The sequence below is a fragment of the Macrotis lagotis genome, chromosome 2, assembly GCF_037893015.1.
Source record: "Macrotis lagotis isolate mMagLag1 chromosome 2, bilby.v1.9.chrom.fasta, whole genome shotgun sequence".
In the NCBI taxonomy this organism is placed as follows: Eukaryota; Metazoa; Chordata; class Mammalia; order Peramelemorphia; family Peramelidae; genus Macrotis; species Macrotis lagotis.
The window spans coordinates 334128409-334147901 of NC_133659.1; the positions used below are offsets into that span (position 1 = coordinate 334128409).

General features: G+C 52.0%; 1 protein-coding gene across 6 annotated transcripts in view; it reads right to left on the bottom strand.

The window, feature by feature from the left end:
* The window catches only part of TCF20 (transcription factor 20), an 80678-nt gene that overhangs the window by 31782 nt on the left and 29403 nt on the right, over window positions 1-19493 (bottom strand). For all 6 annotated transcript variants that reach the window (XM_074227077.1, XM_074227072.1, XM_074227076.1 and 3 more), the window contains exon 2: window positions 3359-9100. In XM_074227077.1, coding sequence (XP_074083178.1) covers window positions 3359-9064 — 5706 coding nt within the window. In that variant the 5' untranslated portion in view covers window positions 9065-9100. The remainder of the gene's footprint in view (window positions 1-3358; window positions 9101-19493) is intronic.

Here is a 19493-nt window from a genome sequence, read left to right on the forward strand (position 1 = left end):
TAGTGGAGATGTGAAGGACCCCAAGGGGGCCAGGAAAGACGTGCCCGTCACAGGAAATATTCCCAGAGCCAAGGGATGGAGATAGCCAGGAGGTCGGCATCACGGAGCCATGTTGGGGTCCAAGAAGCCTGGCAAGACATTCTTCATTTGCTCCTGGAAGTGACGGGAGTGACGTGGTTAAACCCTGGGGCGGGCAGACCCACCCACACTGTCCAGGCCTTGTGGTTGGCTCAGGAGAATCAGAGTTTTCTGAAGGCAGGCTTTGCTTTTCTTAGTTCTTAGCAGAGTGTTGGGCATCCCGTGATCACGTACTAAGTGCCAACTGAGTGATGTTCTTTGAGCCTCATTTTCCCTCTATCTTTGTGCTGCCTTGTCACAGGGTTCACGGGACCACGGCCTGGCAAGTGGAAGGGCTTACAGGTTGCTGAGGCTGAGCTTTCATTTTACAGAGAAGGAAACAGGTCCAGGCTAGGGAAAAGAGGGTCTGAAGGGTATTTGCCCCCCACCCTGATCCCAACTTCTGCCCTGCAGGTCCCTGGGAGGAACTGAGCCCCTCTGGTGGCCATGAAGATAACTGGCTGAGAGCTGAAGGAACCGTGAATTCCTTGGGCTCCATCTCATGCCTCCAAGTCCCAAGAGCAGCCCTTGGGAGGAAGGCCTCAGGTGCCCCAAGGAGAGGCCCCCAGTGCAGAGTAGGCAGGGCCTGGGCCCAATTCTGAATGCACCACCAAGGCCTCTTCCATGGCTCCTAGATGGCTCCTATCTTCCATGGCATTCGTTGGGCGTGGTCTGGAGAGGCCCTCTGCCCCTCCTTTCCCTGGCTAGGCCAACAGACATCACGGCACTCTATGGAGCATCATGCTTGTCAAGACACCTGATAAATACTCAGGCAGAACTAGATCTCTAATGGAATTGATGGGGCCCTATCCTGGATGATAGAATTGAGAACAAGTTCATTAAGAAGATGAAAATAAATTCGAGGTGCCTGCTCATCCCTTGGAAGATAAAACACAATTCAAAGTGACCTTGACAAATGGTGTCTCCCCAACAAGGTGAGGTTTGGCAGGGAAAGGACAAAGGAGCTTTCCCTGAGGAGGCAGGAGAAGGAAAACTGCTGGGATTGGGCCCCCAGGCCAACCTCCTCATTCTACACAAGAACAAAGAGCACCCAGTGTCTGGTGACTTCTTATTTCAGCAGAATAGTTGGGGGGAACTGAGGTGGAGGGGTGCTTGGGACACCTGCTCTCCACAGGCACAGGGATTCTTTTCCTGTCAGACTGTGAAGAGTATCTGGAAGGCTCTGGGGTGATTCGGTTGAGAAGCAGACCCGCCCCCAGCCCCAGAGACCAGCTCTATCCCAAGAGACCTTGGAGTGAACCTGGTGGGCAGCAGCAACACCACCATCAATCAACCCAGGGAGGCCTGAACATCTCGGGGTCGGTGTCCATTAGCCTGCACCTGCCCAAGCAGACTCCCTTCCTCATCAGCTCCATCTAGTCAGTAAGAACAGGCCAGGGGTGGCAGGCACTTAGGCCTCAGGGGTGGGGGTGGCTGGAGCTTTGGTCACCGAACCTCAATCCTAAAGGCTTCAGTGTTTGTCGGCTTTGTGGCCCTTGTCTAAACTGCCTAACGACTCAGTGAAGTAGGATAAGGAGAGGTCTCCTGACACCCATTTTGCAGATGGGGAACCCAGCCTGACAGTTCATGCACCTGGAAGCAAACTGCCAGACTGAACTCTTTCCTGGCCCCAAGTTCACTGTCCTTTGCACCCCAATTTTCCTACAAATAAATGAAATTGTCTGAGGAATCACTCAGACTAGATTTAAGATTTCCTCAATTATGAAAGAACACAGAGAAGCCAAGAAACTCTAGCCCTCTTAAGGCTTAACTGTGCTATGCCTCAGTTTCTTCCCCAGTGAAAATGGTATTTTTCTAGACAAAAAAAAAAAAAAAAAAAAAAAAAAGCGACACCGTGAGTGCCACAAAGACCAGAGCAGGTCCAGATGAGGGGAGAAGGGGTGAGGGACAAGCAGCTGGTCCAAGAGGTTTGGGGAAGGCCTGAGCCTGACTCCCCCCCCCCCCCCCCGGTCAGTGTTTCCCACAAAGGAGCTGGAGGAGAAGTGAAGCCATCTGCACAGTGACCAGTCTAAAGCCTAGGACACACAGCACAGGCTTGGGTCTGCTTGGGCTCCAGGGGCCTTGATCCCAGGACCACTGAAGTGCAGGCACACTTCCCAGTTGGGGAGGAGTGACTCAATGGTGGGCTAGGAGAAGGGGGCTGTGGCAGGCAGGCCAACCCAGGGTCCTATGGCCCCCAAAGCCCCCAAAGGCGTGCAGAGGAATCATCAAAAAGGGAGGCACCAGGAAGGAGTGGTTGGGTCAGAGAAGTAGATACTTCCTCAAGGTGGAGGAAGGAGGTGTGTGTGTGTGTGTGTGAGAGAGAGAGAGAGAGAGATTGTGTGTGTGTGAGAGAGATTGCGTGTGTGTGTGAGAGAGAGATTGCGTGTGTGTGTGAGAGAGAGATTGTGTGTGTGTGTGTGTGTGTGTGTGTGTCTGTCAAACACCTCCTGGGAGGGGAGAGGCCAGATCTCTGAATTCATTGTGGCAAGGAACAGGGAACCCCCCACTGAAGGAACAGCTTCAACGAAGTGAAGAGCCACATGCCAGCTTGGAACCTCAACAGTCTAGCCATGAAAAACCAACTGAGTAAGCACCAACTGTGTGCCAAGCCTGGGCCAGGCCCCAGGAACTCAGAAACAAAACCAGGACCTCCCTTTGGAGCTGCAGAAACAACAGCTCACAATGCGAGGGGACCTGGGCCAGGGCGAAGTGGGGGAGGTGCTGGCAGCTGAAGAGAGCCTGAGGAGCCTCCAGCCGAAGGCCAAGTATGCAGAAAGGGCAAGGGCTACCTGAGTGACAGGAAAGGTGGCAAACCTCCAAGGACCACTGTGGCAAAGAGGAGACAACACAATTCCACAGCCCTGCCACATGGGAGACATCCTACCCAGTGAGGATGGTGCTGGGGCCTTGGATTCTGCATCGAGCTGATGGGAGCCCTGGTGAGGACGGGGAAGCAAATCAAAGCTACTTTTCCCACTCAGGGCTTCAGAAAAACTACCACCCGAGCCTGCCAGCACCCTCCCTGAACCCCAGACTCCTCAAGGATGCGACAACAGACCGGAAAGAGGGCTAGCTGCCCGTCACCTCTCCCAAGCAAGCTTGGGTTGGGGACAGGCAAGGAGCACCCTTGACAGAGCAGGCAGGGGAGGAGGGGAGGAAGCGTCTGGCCAAGTCAGAGAGGGGCACCCAAACAAAAGGCAGCAAAAGAAGTGGAGCCTACTGGGGTCCTCCTACTCACCATTTCTCTGGCTATTTCCAAGGCTTCCTGCAGCCCGTAGAGCCTGCCACAGACCAGGTAGATGCCATTGGCCCAGAGAACACAGCCCTCGTGGACCCAAAGTTCATTACTGTCTAGAGGTAGCTCAGGAATGTGTAACTCCAGCTCAGGGCCCGCGCCTTCTGACGTGGGCCCCGCGGGCTTTGAGTCCGAAGGAGTCTTTTCACTGCCGCCACTGTTGCCACCGCCCTCCGCGGTAACCTTTTTACAAGGGATCCCCCGGGAAAGGGAGCGAGCGGCGCCGCTACAGTCCTCGGAGCGGTGACGTCTCTTAAACCTGGGGTGGGCAGCCAGGCTTCGCTGCTCCTTTTGCTCCTTTGGCTGTGGAGGAGGCAGCGGTGGTGGCGACTGTGGCGGCTGCTGCTGCTGCTGCTCCTCCTCCTCCTCCTCCTCCTCTTCCTCCTCTGTGTCTGTCTTGGAACAACCGTTGGAAGCACTTTTGTGCCGTACCTTCACTTTGTTCTGCATTTCTGTGGCTCTCTTGGGAGGTGGATTCTTGGGGAGAGTGGCTGCATAATCTTGAGGGTAAAACGGACCAAAGAGGTCGCCCATATTCCGATAGCTGGCCCACTTGCCACAGAGGCAGCAGACCAAGTGCCCCAAGACTGAGGACTCGGTCACCACGGGGCCCTGGAGAACAAAGGAGGAGGAGGGGAGCACCTTGCTCTCGGTGCTGCTGGGAGGTGGGGTCAGTGACCGCTGGCCCTTCCGCCCTTTCACCAGCTTGCTCTGCTCCTCTTCCTCAGCGTTGATGATTGTGCAAACTGCCCCGATCTCACACTTGTTCACTACGTGAATGTAAGGGAAAAAGGACTTATTCTTGGCGTCAGTTTTATCCAGTGGCTGGGTGGCATACTTTAACTTAATCTCTGGTTCCTGGGGCTCGACGATAGGAACGGCCTGCTTGGTCTTCCGTTTTCTGGGCTGAGCCCCAGCTTTCCTCCTCTCCCGTCTCTGCCTCTGCTTTTTGGGCTTGGGCTCTCCATCCCCAGAAGCTTCTGTGGTCTGGGCTGGGGGTGGGGGCGGGGGCGGAAGCTGCTGCTTCTTTTGTTTATTCACACTTCCAATGGGTCTCCCCTTTTTCTTTCCAGATGGGAAATAGCCTTTTGGGGGGAAGCACTCCTGCTTGGGTGAGACCGTTACTGTTTCTCCCTCTTTCTCTTCAGACTTGGCATTTGGCTCAGGAGTTGAGATGCCTGCGGGGGAGACACTTTGGGAGTCAGGGAAACCTAAAGGCCCACTTCCTGCCAGGGCCCCATCTGGTCTTCCTTGGCCACCCACGGGCTTCTGGGAGGCTGGGGGGGCCATGGCCCCGGGGGCATCTTTCCCAGGAGCTCCAGGTTCTGGAAGGGTCTCCTTTTTCACTTTGTCCTCCCCGCTACTACGCCAGTCTTCGGAGGAGCGAGGGAGAGGGGCTTCACTGTTCAAGTCCTGGTTCCCTGCACCACCCAGCTCAGACACCGCCACCTCTCCTTTTCTCTTCTCTGCTTCAGCTTCATGGCTGGCGGCACTCCCACCCTCTGGCGGGCCACTCTTCAAGGCCAAGATGTCATCGAGGGTGACCGCATCTCCCCCGGTCTCGGCACTGCTGGAGGGGGCACTCCTCCTGATGTTGGGGGAGGTGATCTTCTGAACAATAGCTTCCAGTTTCAGCCCCCGGCCCTTTCGGGGTGGAAGGATTTTGGTCTTGGTTGGGCTCGTGAGGCTGACGGCAGGGCAGCTTCTGTTGTCAGGACTCGGAAGATCCTTGGAGGACTCTCTTTTGGGGAGAGATTTAACATCCTGGTTATGAGACACATGGGTATAGGAATTGAATGCTCTATCGGGTCCCTCCTTTGATGGAGAAAGCAGGCGCCCTTTCTCATCGGTGCTGCTGTTCTTCACATCCTGGGACTGCCTTTTACTGGGGATGGGAGAAATGAAGGAGCGAACTCGCCTCCGCATAATTAAAGGGTTTTGGGGTGACTGATCCTCTTGACCTGGGAGTCTCAGCATCACATTGCCAGGTTTGGATGACTGTGCAGACTCGGTTAGCCCATGCCCATCTGTCTCATGGGGAGGACCATACCTTTTCTGGTTGGCCATTCCCGGGGGGCCACTGCTCTTGGCTGGAGAGGTCTGCCGGGAGAGGTCCCAACAGGATTCCTGCTGTAGTTTCTGGGTGCCATGCTTCAGATCAATGCCCTTGTTAGAAGGAATGCCGTCATTTGCCATGAGGCATCGGCCAGATTCCTGACTCCCAGGATCGTGGTAAGAGGGGGGTGGGCCATACATCATGCCGTCCTTGTCATTTTTCAAAGGGCTCCTTACTCGGTCGAGAAACTGCTGCTGCCTGGGGCTCTTTCGTGGTCCCTCTGGTCTGTGCTGAGCCGCGGCGATCACCCCCTGGGCGGAGCTGCTGCCCCAGTCCTTGTAGTCCTCCTGTTGCTGATACAGCTGCCTTTTATAATGGAGCTGGGAGTTCAAGCCTGGGTTGGGGTCTCCGTAAGCATGAGGTCGCGTATTGGGGTGATAGGTAGAAGACAGACTCTCAGAGTTCGGAGAGAAGGGAGCATGCAGAGAGCTCCTGTTGGCCCGCTCAAATGCCATGTGAGGGTTCATGTGATGAGGATCTCCCCCAGGCCCCCGACTGCGACCGGGAGACATCTTCAGTTTCTCGGCCAGGTCGTGATACTGAGAAGGTGACCGGCCCCTCATGCCTTCCCGGCCTCCCATTCTGCCAGGCACTCGTCTCATCTGGGTGGGCCTGCTGTCCTGTGGGGAGCCATACTCTGAGAGAGAGTCGTGGGTTGCGGCTCCTGGACTAGCATTACCGCGGTAGGATTCATGCTTGATGCCTGCGGGGTGGCAATGGTCACTGGATTTCTTGCTGTTGAGGCCAGCTTGGGATTTGGACTGTTCAAAATCTTCCTCTTTTATCTGCCCGCTCTGGGATTTCAGCTTGGTTTCCATGGACACCAAGCCACCTGGAAGAATGACCGATTGGCTTAAACTTGGATTGAGTCGTTCGTTTCTCCCCATCCTGGCATCGGCACCCATGTGCCCCAAGGTGTGAGCCCCTGGGTCGCGGACCAGCTGCCTCAATGGTGAGATGTCGCAGATCACAGACCTCCGCTCTGAAAGGCCTCCCCCGGGCTCATGGGCTGATGCCTGGGATTCCATTTCAAACTTTCTGGGGATGGGATAGTCAGCCAGATTGATTTGCTTCATATCCGGGGCAGAGCTGCTGGACTTCCTCTCCCAGGGGCCCCAGTGAGGATTTTCGAGGAGAGACCCAAGGCTTTTATTCAGGAGACCCCGGCTGGCTAGTTCATTTGTCTGGCTGATGAGGACATTGGGCCTCATGGCTCCTTCAAGGCCTCCTGCCATTCCCTGATGGTCCTGGGAGTTCCTGGAATACCTCCTATCAGGGTGGTGGTGGTAACCCTGAAGGACTTCTTGCAGGAGGCTGGGAAATTTCTCGTTTCGACCCTTTCGTTCGCCATGGCCTGGGAAATCCCCTTTGTCTTGTCCTGAAGGATACTGAGGAAACCCCCCAGCATTTCTCTGCATGGAAGACCCCAAGCTGTCTTTGTAACTATACCGCAGGCTTCCAGGGGACTTGCTGGGTTCCGTCCTATTGGTGAATCCCGAGCCAAGAGCATGGCCAGTCTGGCTATTCCCTTCTCCATTGTGGTTGGCACCGCTATCTCCACTCTTGGTGCTTTTGCTCCCTCCTTGGGGCTCAGGTTGGGGCAGTGTTCCATGGGCAGCGTCCTTGGCCCCACTGGTACTGGGCGTCACTTGGGTGACAGCAGGCTCTTCCTCCTGGGAGCCTTTTTCCTGACCCGTCTTTTCTCCTCTACCCGACATAGCTTCTCGGGAGACAATGACCCCGATTGCCTTCTCATTGACTTTTGGGTTGGTGTCCGCTGATAACAAAGCTTCTTTCTCTTCTGGTGAAGTGGTGTCATCCCTCACTGTGGGGCTGGTGCTGAGTTTGGGGGGATCGTTCTGGGAGCTCTGCGGTGGGGAAGGGTCAGCCTTTTCTGTGGGGCCACCCTTGTAGGTTGTGTCTGAGCTCGTGCTCTGGCCACTCAGCTGCCTCACCCTCTCCCCCGGATCCTCTGAACTACTGGAGCAGCCGCCATCCAGCGACTCGGCCAGCGGAGACTTCAGCTGCTCTTCTGGCTGAGAAGAACCCTCCGAGTTGGTACAGCTGTCGGCCTTCTTGGAAGAGGACGATGACCTCTTGGAGTTCTTCTTCTGGGGGGCCAGGGCATCAGAGAGCAGCATGTGCTGAACCGTGTTGGGCAGATTGGCCACCTGGGTGCTCAAGGCGCTCAGGCTGCTCAGTCCAGGGTCTGTGAGCCGCTTCTCGGGCATCCCCTCTACTCCAAAGCCTTTGAAGCCCGCAGTGTGAGAGTTTGGACTGGGCATCATGGAAGGGGTGGGGCTTAGCTGGGGCATCATCTGCAGGATTCGGTTCCTGGAGCCCATGGCCATGTTGGCCTGTCCGCACTGCAGGTTCTCTCCACTCTGCATGAGGGGAGATGGGGTGGAACTGCAGCTTGGAGACTGGACCACAGAAGCAGCAGGGGACGGGTTGGAGATGGGGCTGAAGTTCTGGTGGAACTGCATGGGAGACCTCACCGGGACTTCGGGCTGGTTGTACTGGGCCACCTGACCCTGCATGGAGAGTTTGGGGGCAGTGTTTCCGTAGGGCATGGCGTGCTGGGGGGGAGGGTGCTGCTGCTGGCCTCCTTGGGGGAGCTTTGACTGCTCAAAGTTTTTCATTGAGGGGGTCTGGTAATTATAGTTTGACTGCGTCCCATAAGCCTGGGCCCCAGAACCCACAGCATGCCCTTCATACTGGGAGCCAGCATTCACGCTGTAGCCACTGTCGTAGTTCTGTCCAGATTGGCCAAAGCGCTGAGGGGAGGGGAAGGAGGAGGAGGAAGCGGCTGCCGAGGCCTGGTAGTGTTGGCCAAACTGACCCACCCGGAGCTGGTAGCCAGCACCAGAGGAGGGCAGGGTGGCAGGCCGCTGCATAGACTGGAGATGGGAAGAGCCAGAGGCTGGCTGGCCTGAGGCCTGGGGCAGAGGCTGATGAGCCTGGTAGAGCTGCTGCCTCAGCTGCTGCACTTGCTGCTGCTGCTGCTGCTGCTGCTGGTTGGAGGCCTGCTGCTGGTACTGGGCACTCCCCGGCGAGAAGGGGCCGCTGTAGTCCTGCTGATAATGAGACACCCCGCCTAGGGCCGTGTGCTGGGCCGGGAACTGGCCCGCATGCCCCTCGCCCCCATACTGGCTTCCGAAGCTGCTGCCTTGTGGGGGCCCATAGCTCTGCACGGGCCCAGAAGGCCTGCGCTGGGGGGGCTGCTGGGGCCCGGGGGTCACAGGGTCTTTGTTGGAGGCCATATAGTAAAACTCCCCAGCGTCCTTCCGGAAGCCCTGGTAGCTCTGATGGCCGGAGCCCTCGCTGGCCATGGCGGCTGCTGCTCCACGCCGTCCGCCCCCACTGCCGCTGCTGCCGCCGCCGCCACCCCCCCCTCCGCCTCCTGCAAAGTTCTGGAACATCTGGGCCTGCTGCCGGGGGCTGAACTCTTCTAGCCGGGACGAAGTGTGCACCTCTTGGGGGTAGCTCTGCTGGTTTCCGTGGTAACTACTCTGCTCCCGAAAGGACTGCATCCTGCTCAGCAGCTGAGCAGCGCGCCGAGAGCCCTCCTGGAGGGGAGAAAGCAGAGAAAGAAGAGTCACAAAGAGGGTTGGGAACCAGTGGCCCAGCCTCACCTAGGGGATGCAGATGACTCTGAGCCCTGCCTGTGGTTTCACTTCACCTCACGCCTTGGCCAACTTCTGGAAAAGCTAAGGAGCGAGGAGGCAGGGGGAGAGCCAGGCGGTGAGCAAAATATTGGGGCCCTCCCTCTCCATCTGAAGTCAAGCCTGCCCTGCAATCCCAAGCCCCCACACTGCTCCGTCCCTCCCAGACTCTACTCTTCAAGTGACGCTGCTGTCCATGCTACTTTAATCAAGACTGTCCTGAGAAGCTCCTTGGCCTCCCTTTCCATTCAATCCCCAAGCTTGATACATGAAAAAGCCCCTTTCAGCTGCCACTGAAATGCTTAGATCTCCCCTAAGGCCTAGGCTCTCCTCAGCCTGGGGAGCACTCCCCGAGTCTCAGTGTGCAGCCTTCTCAGGGTCATCAAGCTACCCTAGATCAAGTGTGGGGGATGTGAACATGGGGTGCATCTCTGACTCTGGGTCCCCCTTCCCTCCCCTCACACGGCCTTCCTGGAGGTGTCAGCCCCTGCCATTCTGCTCAACAGGCTCCTTTGATTAGCTCCTACTTCTAGAAGAAAACTTGAAATGCCTTTGGTTTAGCTTCTGAAGCCATTCTCATTCTGATCCGGCCCTACTTTCCAGCCCCCCTCCCCTGGGAGTCACAACGCCACTCTGCAGCTGATGTTCTTATCTTCCTTGATGGGCTGCCAAGTAACCAGACCTTCCTTGTATTAAGTGAAACGTTTCTGGTGTCTACCTTGACTTGTGCTCATCAGTCCTGTTAGAATGTAAGCTCCCAGAGGGGTGGGATCACTTCTTTCTTTGTATCGGTTGCCTAACAAGGCACCTAGCATTGTTTTTTTTAGTTCATCTGACTTTTCTGGTTTTTATTCTTTTTACAAACAAAATCCAGTTTTCTGTGTATGCATCTTTCCCCAAGAAGGGTCACAAACTGGCCCCTGGAGGATTCAGCCATCAGAGGATCAGATCAGAAGACCCTTCAAATGAAAAGGTATGGAAGTTTGCACACACCCAGCAGACACCCGCATGCCCCAAGTTCAAGATAAAACTCACTGAAAAGAATGGCCTGGTTTTTGCAGGTTTCCATTCATGGATTCCAAACTAGCCCAACTGGCAGCTTGAGTTGATAGACCCTCGTCCCCTCTCCCATCTGTTGAAGACATGAGGGGATGCTGGGTGGTAGGCAAAGTAGAGGTGGGTACAAAGCTACAAAGATGAGAAAAAACCCAGGATCTTAGAGGAGATATAATCTGCGTCGAATGAACATGGGAGGCAAGAACTTTCCTTCCCCCTTGTTCTTGGGAGCATCTCTCCCACTACATCCCAACTGGCAGACAGTTCAGTTTAATTCCTATTTTCAATCTAATGCTCACCTTCTTAATGCTATGGTTCCAGTCTAAGAAACTCTGATCAGAGCCAACTTACTAGGAAGTTAACAAAGACTCAACTGACCCTCTGTGACTGCAGCAGCCTCAGGGGGGGCGCGAGTAGAGCTTCTAGCCAAAGTGGTGAGGGGGTGAAGAAAAGGGGCCTGGGGAGAGGGGAAGACTCGAATAAGAACAAAGCGTCCCAACCTCCTGAAAAGCAACATATGAAGCTCAGGAGGGTTCAGAAATGAGCAGTGCAACTCAGCCACTACTTCGTTAAATTTAACACCTGATTAAAACCACACCATAAGACCAGTGCACAGGGTCAGGGAATCCCTTTTCTGTTCTTTGTATGACAAAATGTTCCCATTTGTTAAATAAAGAAAACATAACTCTTTATTTTATCTGAAGAGATAATATAGTACACTTCCTCCATGAAGGCAAAGAGGTGGAGACCTACTGGGCTGGAATCCTATATCTACTGTCACATGTTGACTAAATTGCTTTTCTTTAGGGTTAGAGTTAACTAACCTCACCCCAGAAGGGATTCAATCTCTGTAGGGGAATGGAAATGACTGAGATATTAAGATAAGGTGTCACCTCAGAATGAGAGGAAACTGGGATAGATGAAAAGGGGTTAATAATTTATCCGTGACCAGGCTCCCCCTCTAAATCAAGATGAAACAAAGCTGAAATAATTAGGTTACAGAAACAAATCTGGCCTCAGCCAGGCCCTCTTTCCCAACTTCCGTCCTGCTTTCCCCCACCCTGGGGTTGATTTCCGGCCTCTGAAGTAGGCCTCCGATTCACTCCTCCACTACCCCTGCAACTAGACTAATCTATCCACCCATTCACCCAAACAGTTATTCCGACTAACAGTTGGAACTTATTTCACCAACAATGAGACAGGGAGCAAGACTCAAATGAGCCCAGAGAAAGGCCGAGCTGGAGGGGGAGCCCACAGTCCATGTAATCCAATGGCCTCATTCATCATCTTGGGCTTGGATCATTGCCAAACCCTCCAATCTGTCTCCTTCCTACCAATTCTGACTTCCCTCTCCCCTTTCAATAATCCAGATGAATCTTCCCAACACCTCCTTCTTTTTTCCCCCAACACCTCCTTTTGTACTCCTCCTCTGCCCCATCCAACCTTGCCATGAAGCCTATACCTATTCCGATCCAGGCAGCCTTGGGGTGCTCTGAACCCAGCTGCCTCAGCCCTACTGGATTAATGAGACCACACAGGTCTAGCTGCTCTGAAAGAAGATCTGCTGCTTCAGAGAAGCCTAGGCTGGAGTCGGGCCTCTGTCAGAGCACTTGGAGGCCACTGAGCCTCAACTCCTCAAGTAACAAGGAGGAGGAGACACAGAATGAATCCTTCCCTTTCCTTGATGGATGGTAGAGAAGTTCATGGCTTCGGCTCCCAAACTAAGCATCCCGCCATCAACTACAAAGTGAAGGAAGATTCTATTCTCTTTCTTTCTTCACAGCCCTTTCCTTAGGAAAGGTCCTTTTGACATTTTTTTTTCCAATCACATATCCCACAAAGCATAAATGGGGTTTAAAAATACAAGGCTTAACTTTGATGCCCAAGGGATGGCAGACCTCCAGGGACATTTTTTTTGTTTTATTTTGTTTTTTAGGCTTTTTGCAAGGCAAATGGGGTTAAGTGGCTTGCCCAAGGCACACAGCTAGGTCATTATTAAGTGTCTGAGACTGGATTTGAACCCAGGTACTCCTGACTCCAGGGCCGGTGCTTTATCACTGCGCCACCTAGCCGCCCCTATCCAGGAGAATCTTAAGAAAGTCAAGAGCCCTTCTCCATTGGAGATGAAATGTCATCTAACACATGGAGGCCCAGCCCCCTCCCCATCCCTTTTCAGATCAGGTAGATGGCCCAGCTGACACACTGCTCCCAGGTCTTCATTTTCTAGGCCCAAACAAAGTCCCACACTTCCACTTCTGGGCTTATTCTGGTCATCTTCCCCAGCCAGTCACTGGCTAGAGACAGGCAGGTATCTCCAATCTTTTTCTCATTCATCCTCCTTTCAGTTCCCAGGCCAGCTGGGTCAGGCCCCCAGTGAGCATCTTAGGCCGCCACACTATCAGAGTGACCTCTCCACCTCCACTCCAGTCCTCCTTTTACCAACTCTACAGCCTAGATTCATTTTTTCTCAGTCTGACTCTTTTGCTCAAAGATTCTATTGGATCCCCCCTTCCCCCCTTCCATCTACTGGGCAAAGTCAACCAACAAGCATTTATTAGGCAATTACTATGTGCCAGAGGCCAAACATGTCAGCTTAGCAGCTCAGGGGCCTCCACCATCTCCTTTCTGGTGCTCAATCTACGGCTCAATTTTGGCCACTTTATCTCAATTTCTGTGGCATATCACCTGATTTGAGGTTTCAAATCTTACCTCCCCCTGGGGGCAGGGGATGGTAGGGAGACGTGTGGGAGCCTCAGTTTTCTCCTCTGTAAAAAGTGTGACAATCCCTGTGGCAGCCCCAGCTCTACATGCTAATGAAGGTCAGTTCCAGGACCCTCTGGGCCCCCAAGGGTACCTGGACACACACACACACACACACACACACACACACACACACCTATATGCCAGCAGCTATTCAACCACAGGCCTTCTCAAAGTCCTTGTTGCCTTCCCATCTCCAGTGGAACCAGAGCTGACCTTTGCAAACCCCACCCTGGCCTGTTGGCCACATCTTCTGGCTCCCAGAGTCAACAAACACTCTATGAATTTTACTGACCTATCACTCACCTTCACTGTCCCTCCTGCTCCCCTAACCCTCCCAGAAACATTTATCTTTGACCAGAATCTGTTGTAGAGAAATTGAGGATCACTTTTAGACAAGCTCAGTCACATTCCAATAAAGCCCCCACCACCCACCAAAGCATTTCTCTAGGCTTAAACCAATCCTAAAAAACCTCATGTCAAGGAGAGGGGCAAGACCTGGGTATGCTAAGGCCAGCCCAGGACCATTTCTCTACCGCTCACTGAATTGCCCTGGACACCTGTCCAGGATGGTCCTTCTCAGCTGAGTCTCAGGCCCTGGTCTCTGCATAGCCAAGGGTACCATCTCTTGTACAAATGTCAGCTACATTGAACGTGCCTTGGAGTCAAGGCTGAGAGGACCAAACCCCGTGCTGCCCACCAGTCAGTGCCTTCAGCCACAATGCAGCCAGCCTCAAGAGGCCACTGTTGGCAACCGGGCAGTCTGGAGCTGCCCAGACACCTGCTCCTCACAAGGCTTCACTCAGTGATGTCCTCAATGCTCATGGCTCAATGCTCAAGCCCTCTCTTGTCCCACCTCTCTGTTGACCTCCAGACTCTATTACCAACTGCCTCCTAGATGTCTCAACATGGACTCAGCAGAACCAAAATGGAACTCATCACTTGTCCCCACAAACCCTCCCTTCTTTCCTCCTACTATCTCACCATCGAATGTCATCCTGGACTCCTCACCATCTCCTACCCCCACCCCCACCCTAGCAATTCCCAATTTGATGCCATTGGGTGTTTCTAACTGAGAACCTGGAGTTTGAATCAAGAGTGAGAACAGACTTGGGAGGGGCTAAAAGCCTCTTCTCTTCTGCTCCAAGGTGCCCAGCCTGGGCAAGCCTTCACCCCCTCTTGCCTGGACTGTGGCAACAGCCTACTGAAGGGGGTGGGAAGGTCTTCCTGACTCCAATCCATACTCCATTCAAATTCTTCCTAAAGCCTGACCATGTCCACTCCCCATCCTGTTTCATCCTGCTCCACTGGCTCCCTATCATCTCTAGCTCAAATAGAAAACCTCTTATCTAACTTTCAAAGCCCTTCCTAACCTGCCCCTCTCCCCAGCTCTCCAGTCTTCTTATATCTTACCCCCTCACCCCCCAAATCCAATGACAGGCCTCCCTGCAGTTCCACAAACAACCCCAGGAATTTTTACTGGCTCTCATGCCTGGAACTCTCTCCTTCCTCATCTCCACTTCTGGCTTCCTTCAAGGCCCAGCTCATATTCCCCATCTCCAGAAAGCCTTTCCTAAGCTTTGGAATGTTGGTGCCTTTGCTCTGGTGAGAATCTTATCCACAGTCTTTAGGGATGAGCATCTGCCTACTCCATTACACTGTGAGCTCCTGGGGAGCAGGGGTACCAAGGCTGACACCAAGCAGCGCACTACATCAAGCTCAAAGGATTACAACAAAATGCAATTAGTCAAAATAGAAAAGCAGATCAAGAAGGCCTTGGGAGCCTCCGGGGGGCCCCCGCACCCCAGGCACAGGTGTAGTCAGATAGGAAGAGAGCTCCTTCAGAGAGGAAAATGGAGCATCCTCTACTCACTCACAAGGGCCCTTTTGGATTGAGGAACCTCAGTTCTCCATGGTGAGGGCGTGTATGCATGCGTGTGTGAGAGAGTGAGAGAGTGGGTGAGAGTAAGAGAGAACCTGTAAGCAATAAAAGGAGAGGAAACAGAGAAGCAGAGAGAGGGAGAGAGCAAGAATGAGAGTCAGCAAGAGAGAGACAGAGGGAGGACCCAATTCCCCTTCCAAAGTTCTGGGCCCAAGGCAGCCTATCCAACAAGCAGGCCTTCTGTGAGCCCCCTTGCCACTGAGTGCCCTCCCTTCAACTTCCTCTGCCTCACATTCTGTGGCCTGGCTCCTCACTCTTAGAAGACTGGCAGGGAGCCCAGCTTCACCACATGGTAGGCACACCTAAATGCCTGCTGAATGACCTTGGGTCTAAGGGCACCAATGTCCACAGGATCACGGCCTTCTCTCTCAGGTACAGTACCTAGCAGAGGTCTAAGTGCCTGCAGTCTCTGCCTCACTGTGGCCTCTCACGGTAACTCAGAGATGCAACAAAAGCTCCAAAAGGCTTGTTTTCTCACTGCCCAGGCACATTTATAGCTCACATTCCAGGTGAAGAATTTTCTTCACCCTATGACACTGACAGTAGTGACTATCATTCCCATTTTACAGATGAGGAAGATCTGAAGGTGAGTTCCCCAACTGCAAGGCCAGGTCTCCTTCCATAACACTAGAGGGTCATTCAACATCCTAACTGTGACTATTGCACACCCTGCCCCTCTCTCTTCCCTCTCTCCAATGCCCAGCCAGCCTTGGGCACAAGGGGCAGCTCTCTCCACCACATGCCCATGCAGTCCTTGGGCTGCACCTCCCAGGCACCAACTCTGCTGGCATCTTAGACGTCACTAATTTCCACACGTTTACATCTCTGAGACTAGGGTCCAATACTTAGGAAGTCATCCCATGTCATCCATCTCAGGAATTCATCTACGAACTAGCTCAGACAATCTGTGAGGTCTCATCTAACCCTACAATTGTATGATTTTCTAATATTTATTTCAGATACAGTTTATCTTAATATGACTCTTAAGATAGATCACTTGCTATAAAAGTCATGCTTTAAAAAAAAATCTACCATTTGACTTGTAGGGCAGTCTAAGAGAAAGAACCTGTCCCTCTCTGGGGCCTCAGTTTCCCCCTCTGTTCTAAATAGGGTCCTGAGTGCCTTCTGGCTCAAGACATGTGACTCGAGCTGATTCTGGAAGCAAGGAAAGTCTAGTGGGGGTTTAAGATTTGTTGGAGACTCTGCAACTGGGTAAAAAATAGCCAGCTGTTGGTTGGGTTGATGACCACTACGTTGGCTTTAGTCTGGCTTAACACTTGACGAGAGCCTGGTTGGACCCAGACAGATGCAGAGATTGACTCAAAATCCAGTCCAAAGACCACGGACACATTCCAAGACCCTGACAGATAAGCCATCCTCCAAAAAAACAAAGCTATCAGTTGCTTCAAGTTTCTCTGAAGTCTGCTGGGAGGGCCAGAGAGCAAAGGTCAGAACCCAGTGGGGAGACAAGCTCCCACTCATTCTGTGTGATGTGGCTGAAAATTCACAGCAAATGTGTGTCTCTCTCCTCTTCCTGTAAGGCCCAGACCAGACCCAGCTTTCTCTTGTCCTGAAACCTTTCCAGAATGTTCCAGCTGGTGTAATCAAATCAGAGCTTGCATTCCTATGGAGCACTGGGAGCTCGGTGGGGCAGGGGCATCACCTGAGGAGTCCAGGCCTGAGCAGGGACACGGGGAGGGAGGGGAGGATGTTTGATCTTTTGTCTGGTATAAGCCAAAGAGAATGGGGGCAGTTCCATCCGAAGGAAGCTGGTGAAAAGTTAACTGCTCTTTTTCCTTGAACCAGATCCCACACTAAGTAAGAAGCGGCCCCAGTTTCCCAGAAGCTCCATTTAGCTTGGCTGATGCTCCACCCAAATGACCCAAGAATAATGACTGAAGTCCAAGAAAATGAGGATTAGTGGTAGTGGGATGAACTCCCCATTCTTTACAGCAGCTCATTCAAGTCAGCCCTATTCTTTCATTATGATGCAACTGAACTCTCATCTTGAACCCTCTGAAAGGGTCTCTGGCATCTGGTCAAATGAAGCCTGGCAGCTGGGTAGGCACAAGGGACCCAGGAACTCTGGGCAATGAAGTAAGCTTGGGAAAGTCAGGTCCTGACATTGAGTAATTCTACCTGAGAACCCAGAGTCTGAATCAAGAACGAGAGCAGACTGGAGGGGCTCGGGCCAAATGACGCATATTCTTCATAAAAACTCTAGCCCTGAAAGGGCCCTTACTCAACTAGCCAATCCCACTCTAATTTTACTGATGAAGGAACCGAACTGGGCCCAGCAAGAATCAGCAGCTCCTCTTCCAGCCTCGCCTCTGCTGTCCCACCCCACCCTGTTGGATGACCTACAGGTCCACTACCTACATGCAGTCTTATCTACCCTCTGGCAGACCTCAGGGCTCCTCTCTCCCTCCCCTCAATGAACTCCCATTGACATAGCTTTATAAAAATGGCAGTCAGCCAACAGAGGCTGAGCACTTAAAACACCCCTCCCTTTGGTCAGCCTCCTGCCTTCCTCTAAACAGTGGTTGTGACTTCCATTACGATCAGAGATTTTGAGAGGACTTTGGCAAGATTAGGGTCCTTCTACCCTTTTTTAACAAAAGAGAAAGAACTGTCTTCCATTTTATGAAGCAATATTTTTGGCTTGTATTTTATTTAAATAAAATTGAAACTATATTACTACCTTTAACATACAGAGAAGTCTTAAGCACAAGTATTTATGGAAAAATTTTACAATTTTCCTATTTAGAACTTATACCTTGTGATCAGTGGGCTAGTTTGGGCAGGGACTATCATGATCTCCTTTCTTTTTTTTTAATTTAAAATTTTTAAAATTTATTTAAGATGATGGGGTTAAAGTGACTTGCCTAAGGTCACACAGCCAGACAATTATTAAGTGTCTGAGGCTGCATTTGAACTCAGGTCCTCCTGACTCCAGGGTCAGTGCTCTATCCACTGTGCCACCTAGCTGTCCCCCATGATCTCATTCTATTCCAACTGATAAGGCTTTTTCAGCTGCTGGTTGAAATGATGGTCTCCCAGAATTTCCAAGTTTGGAAGGACCTCAGCAGCCAACTAATGAAACTCCTACACACGACCTCAGAGGAATGGCCACTAGAGCGCCCCTGCCCGGGGAAGTTAATATTCTACTGAGAAGTCCACAATTGGTCTCCAACAGCTCCACAGAAAACACAGCCCTATCTCAGTAGGAGTTAATCAGAATTGGGGTCCTCCACTGGGGAAGCTACAGGACTCCCCTGACACCAAAGCCAAAGCAGGAGTCTTTTACACCATTTCTAGGCCTCGCCCTAGGGTTGACGCACTGGTCTTGGTCAGAAGGAATAAGACAAAATGGTCATGTCACATTTACTGATGGCAGGTGCCGCAGCTCTAACTTTTTCATAATAAAGCCTCTACCATTCTGCACAACTGCTGGAGTGTAAGGATTTGCATTCATCTCTTTTGAGTAAGTTCACTTTATGTGGCCTAAGTCACACCCTCCCCTATTCCATTTCTTCATTCTCCATCCTTCTCCAGATAGTTCCTTCCAATTCCCTATACTTTTGTCTCTGGCAACCATCATCATATCTAAGAATGGGGTGAGAAAGACTTGAGTTCAAAACCTACCTCAGGGGCAGCTAGGTGGTGTAGTGGATGGAGCACGAGCCCAGGAGTATCTGAGTTTAAATCCGGCCAGCCTCAGACACTTAATAATGACCTAGATTTGTGGCCTTGGGCAAGCCGCTTAACCCCATTGCCTTGTAAAAACTAAAAAAAACCCCCCAAAACAAAAAAAAAACCCTACATCAACAGCTGTATGACCCTAGGAAAGTCACTTGAACTTTTTTCATCCTGTTTTCACATCTGTGTAATGGGTATAATCATAGCATTTACTTTACAAGGTTGTGGTGAGGTTCTAATGAGAGCATAACTCCAAAGTGCTTTGCAAACCTTAAGATGCTGCATAAACATTATCTCTTAAATCAACACTTTCATTCTCAGAAAGCAGGTCTGCCAATCACTCACCATCCTCAAAGACTTCCTTGGTTAAATCAGTTCCCTATTAACTGGAAGCTTCTTTGAAGCAGAGCATAATGTGGCATAGAAAGAACTTAATAAACTGTTTTCATTCATTTGGTCCGATTCAGTGTTTCAAACCTAACCAGCAAATAAAATATTTTCAGGGGGAAATTTTATCCCAAAAGAAATTTGCTTCATCTTTATAGTCACTAAGAAAAATAGCAATGTCTTCTTTTAGTCCAAATCCCCTTCCAAGTACTGATGAGAAAGCTGAGGAAGCCAGTGGGTTTTGTAATAATCAAGAGGTAGCTGACAGTTTGACTTCCCCAACATCACTCAATTTTGCAAAGTCCTTTTCCTTAGTGAACTACTTTGTAGAAAAGATGACTTTCAGCCATCATGTCAAACTCTGTCGATACTCATGCACACACGTCTGAATGGCTGGGGGACAAGCTGACTTCACTCTTCCAGACATGGTTCACCTGAAGGTATCTGAGCAGA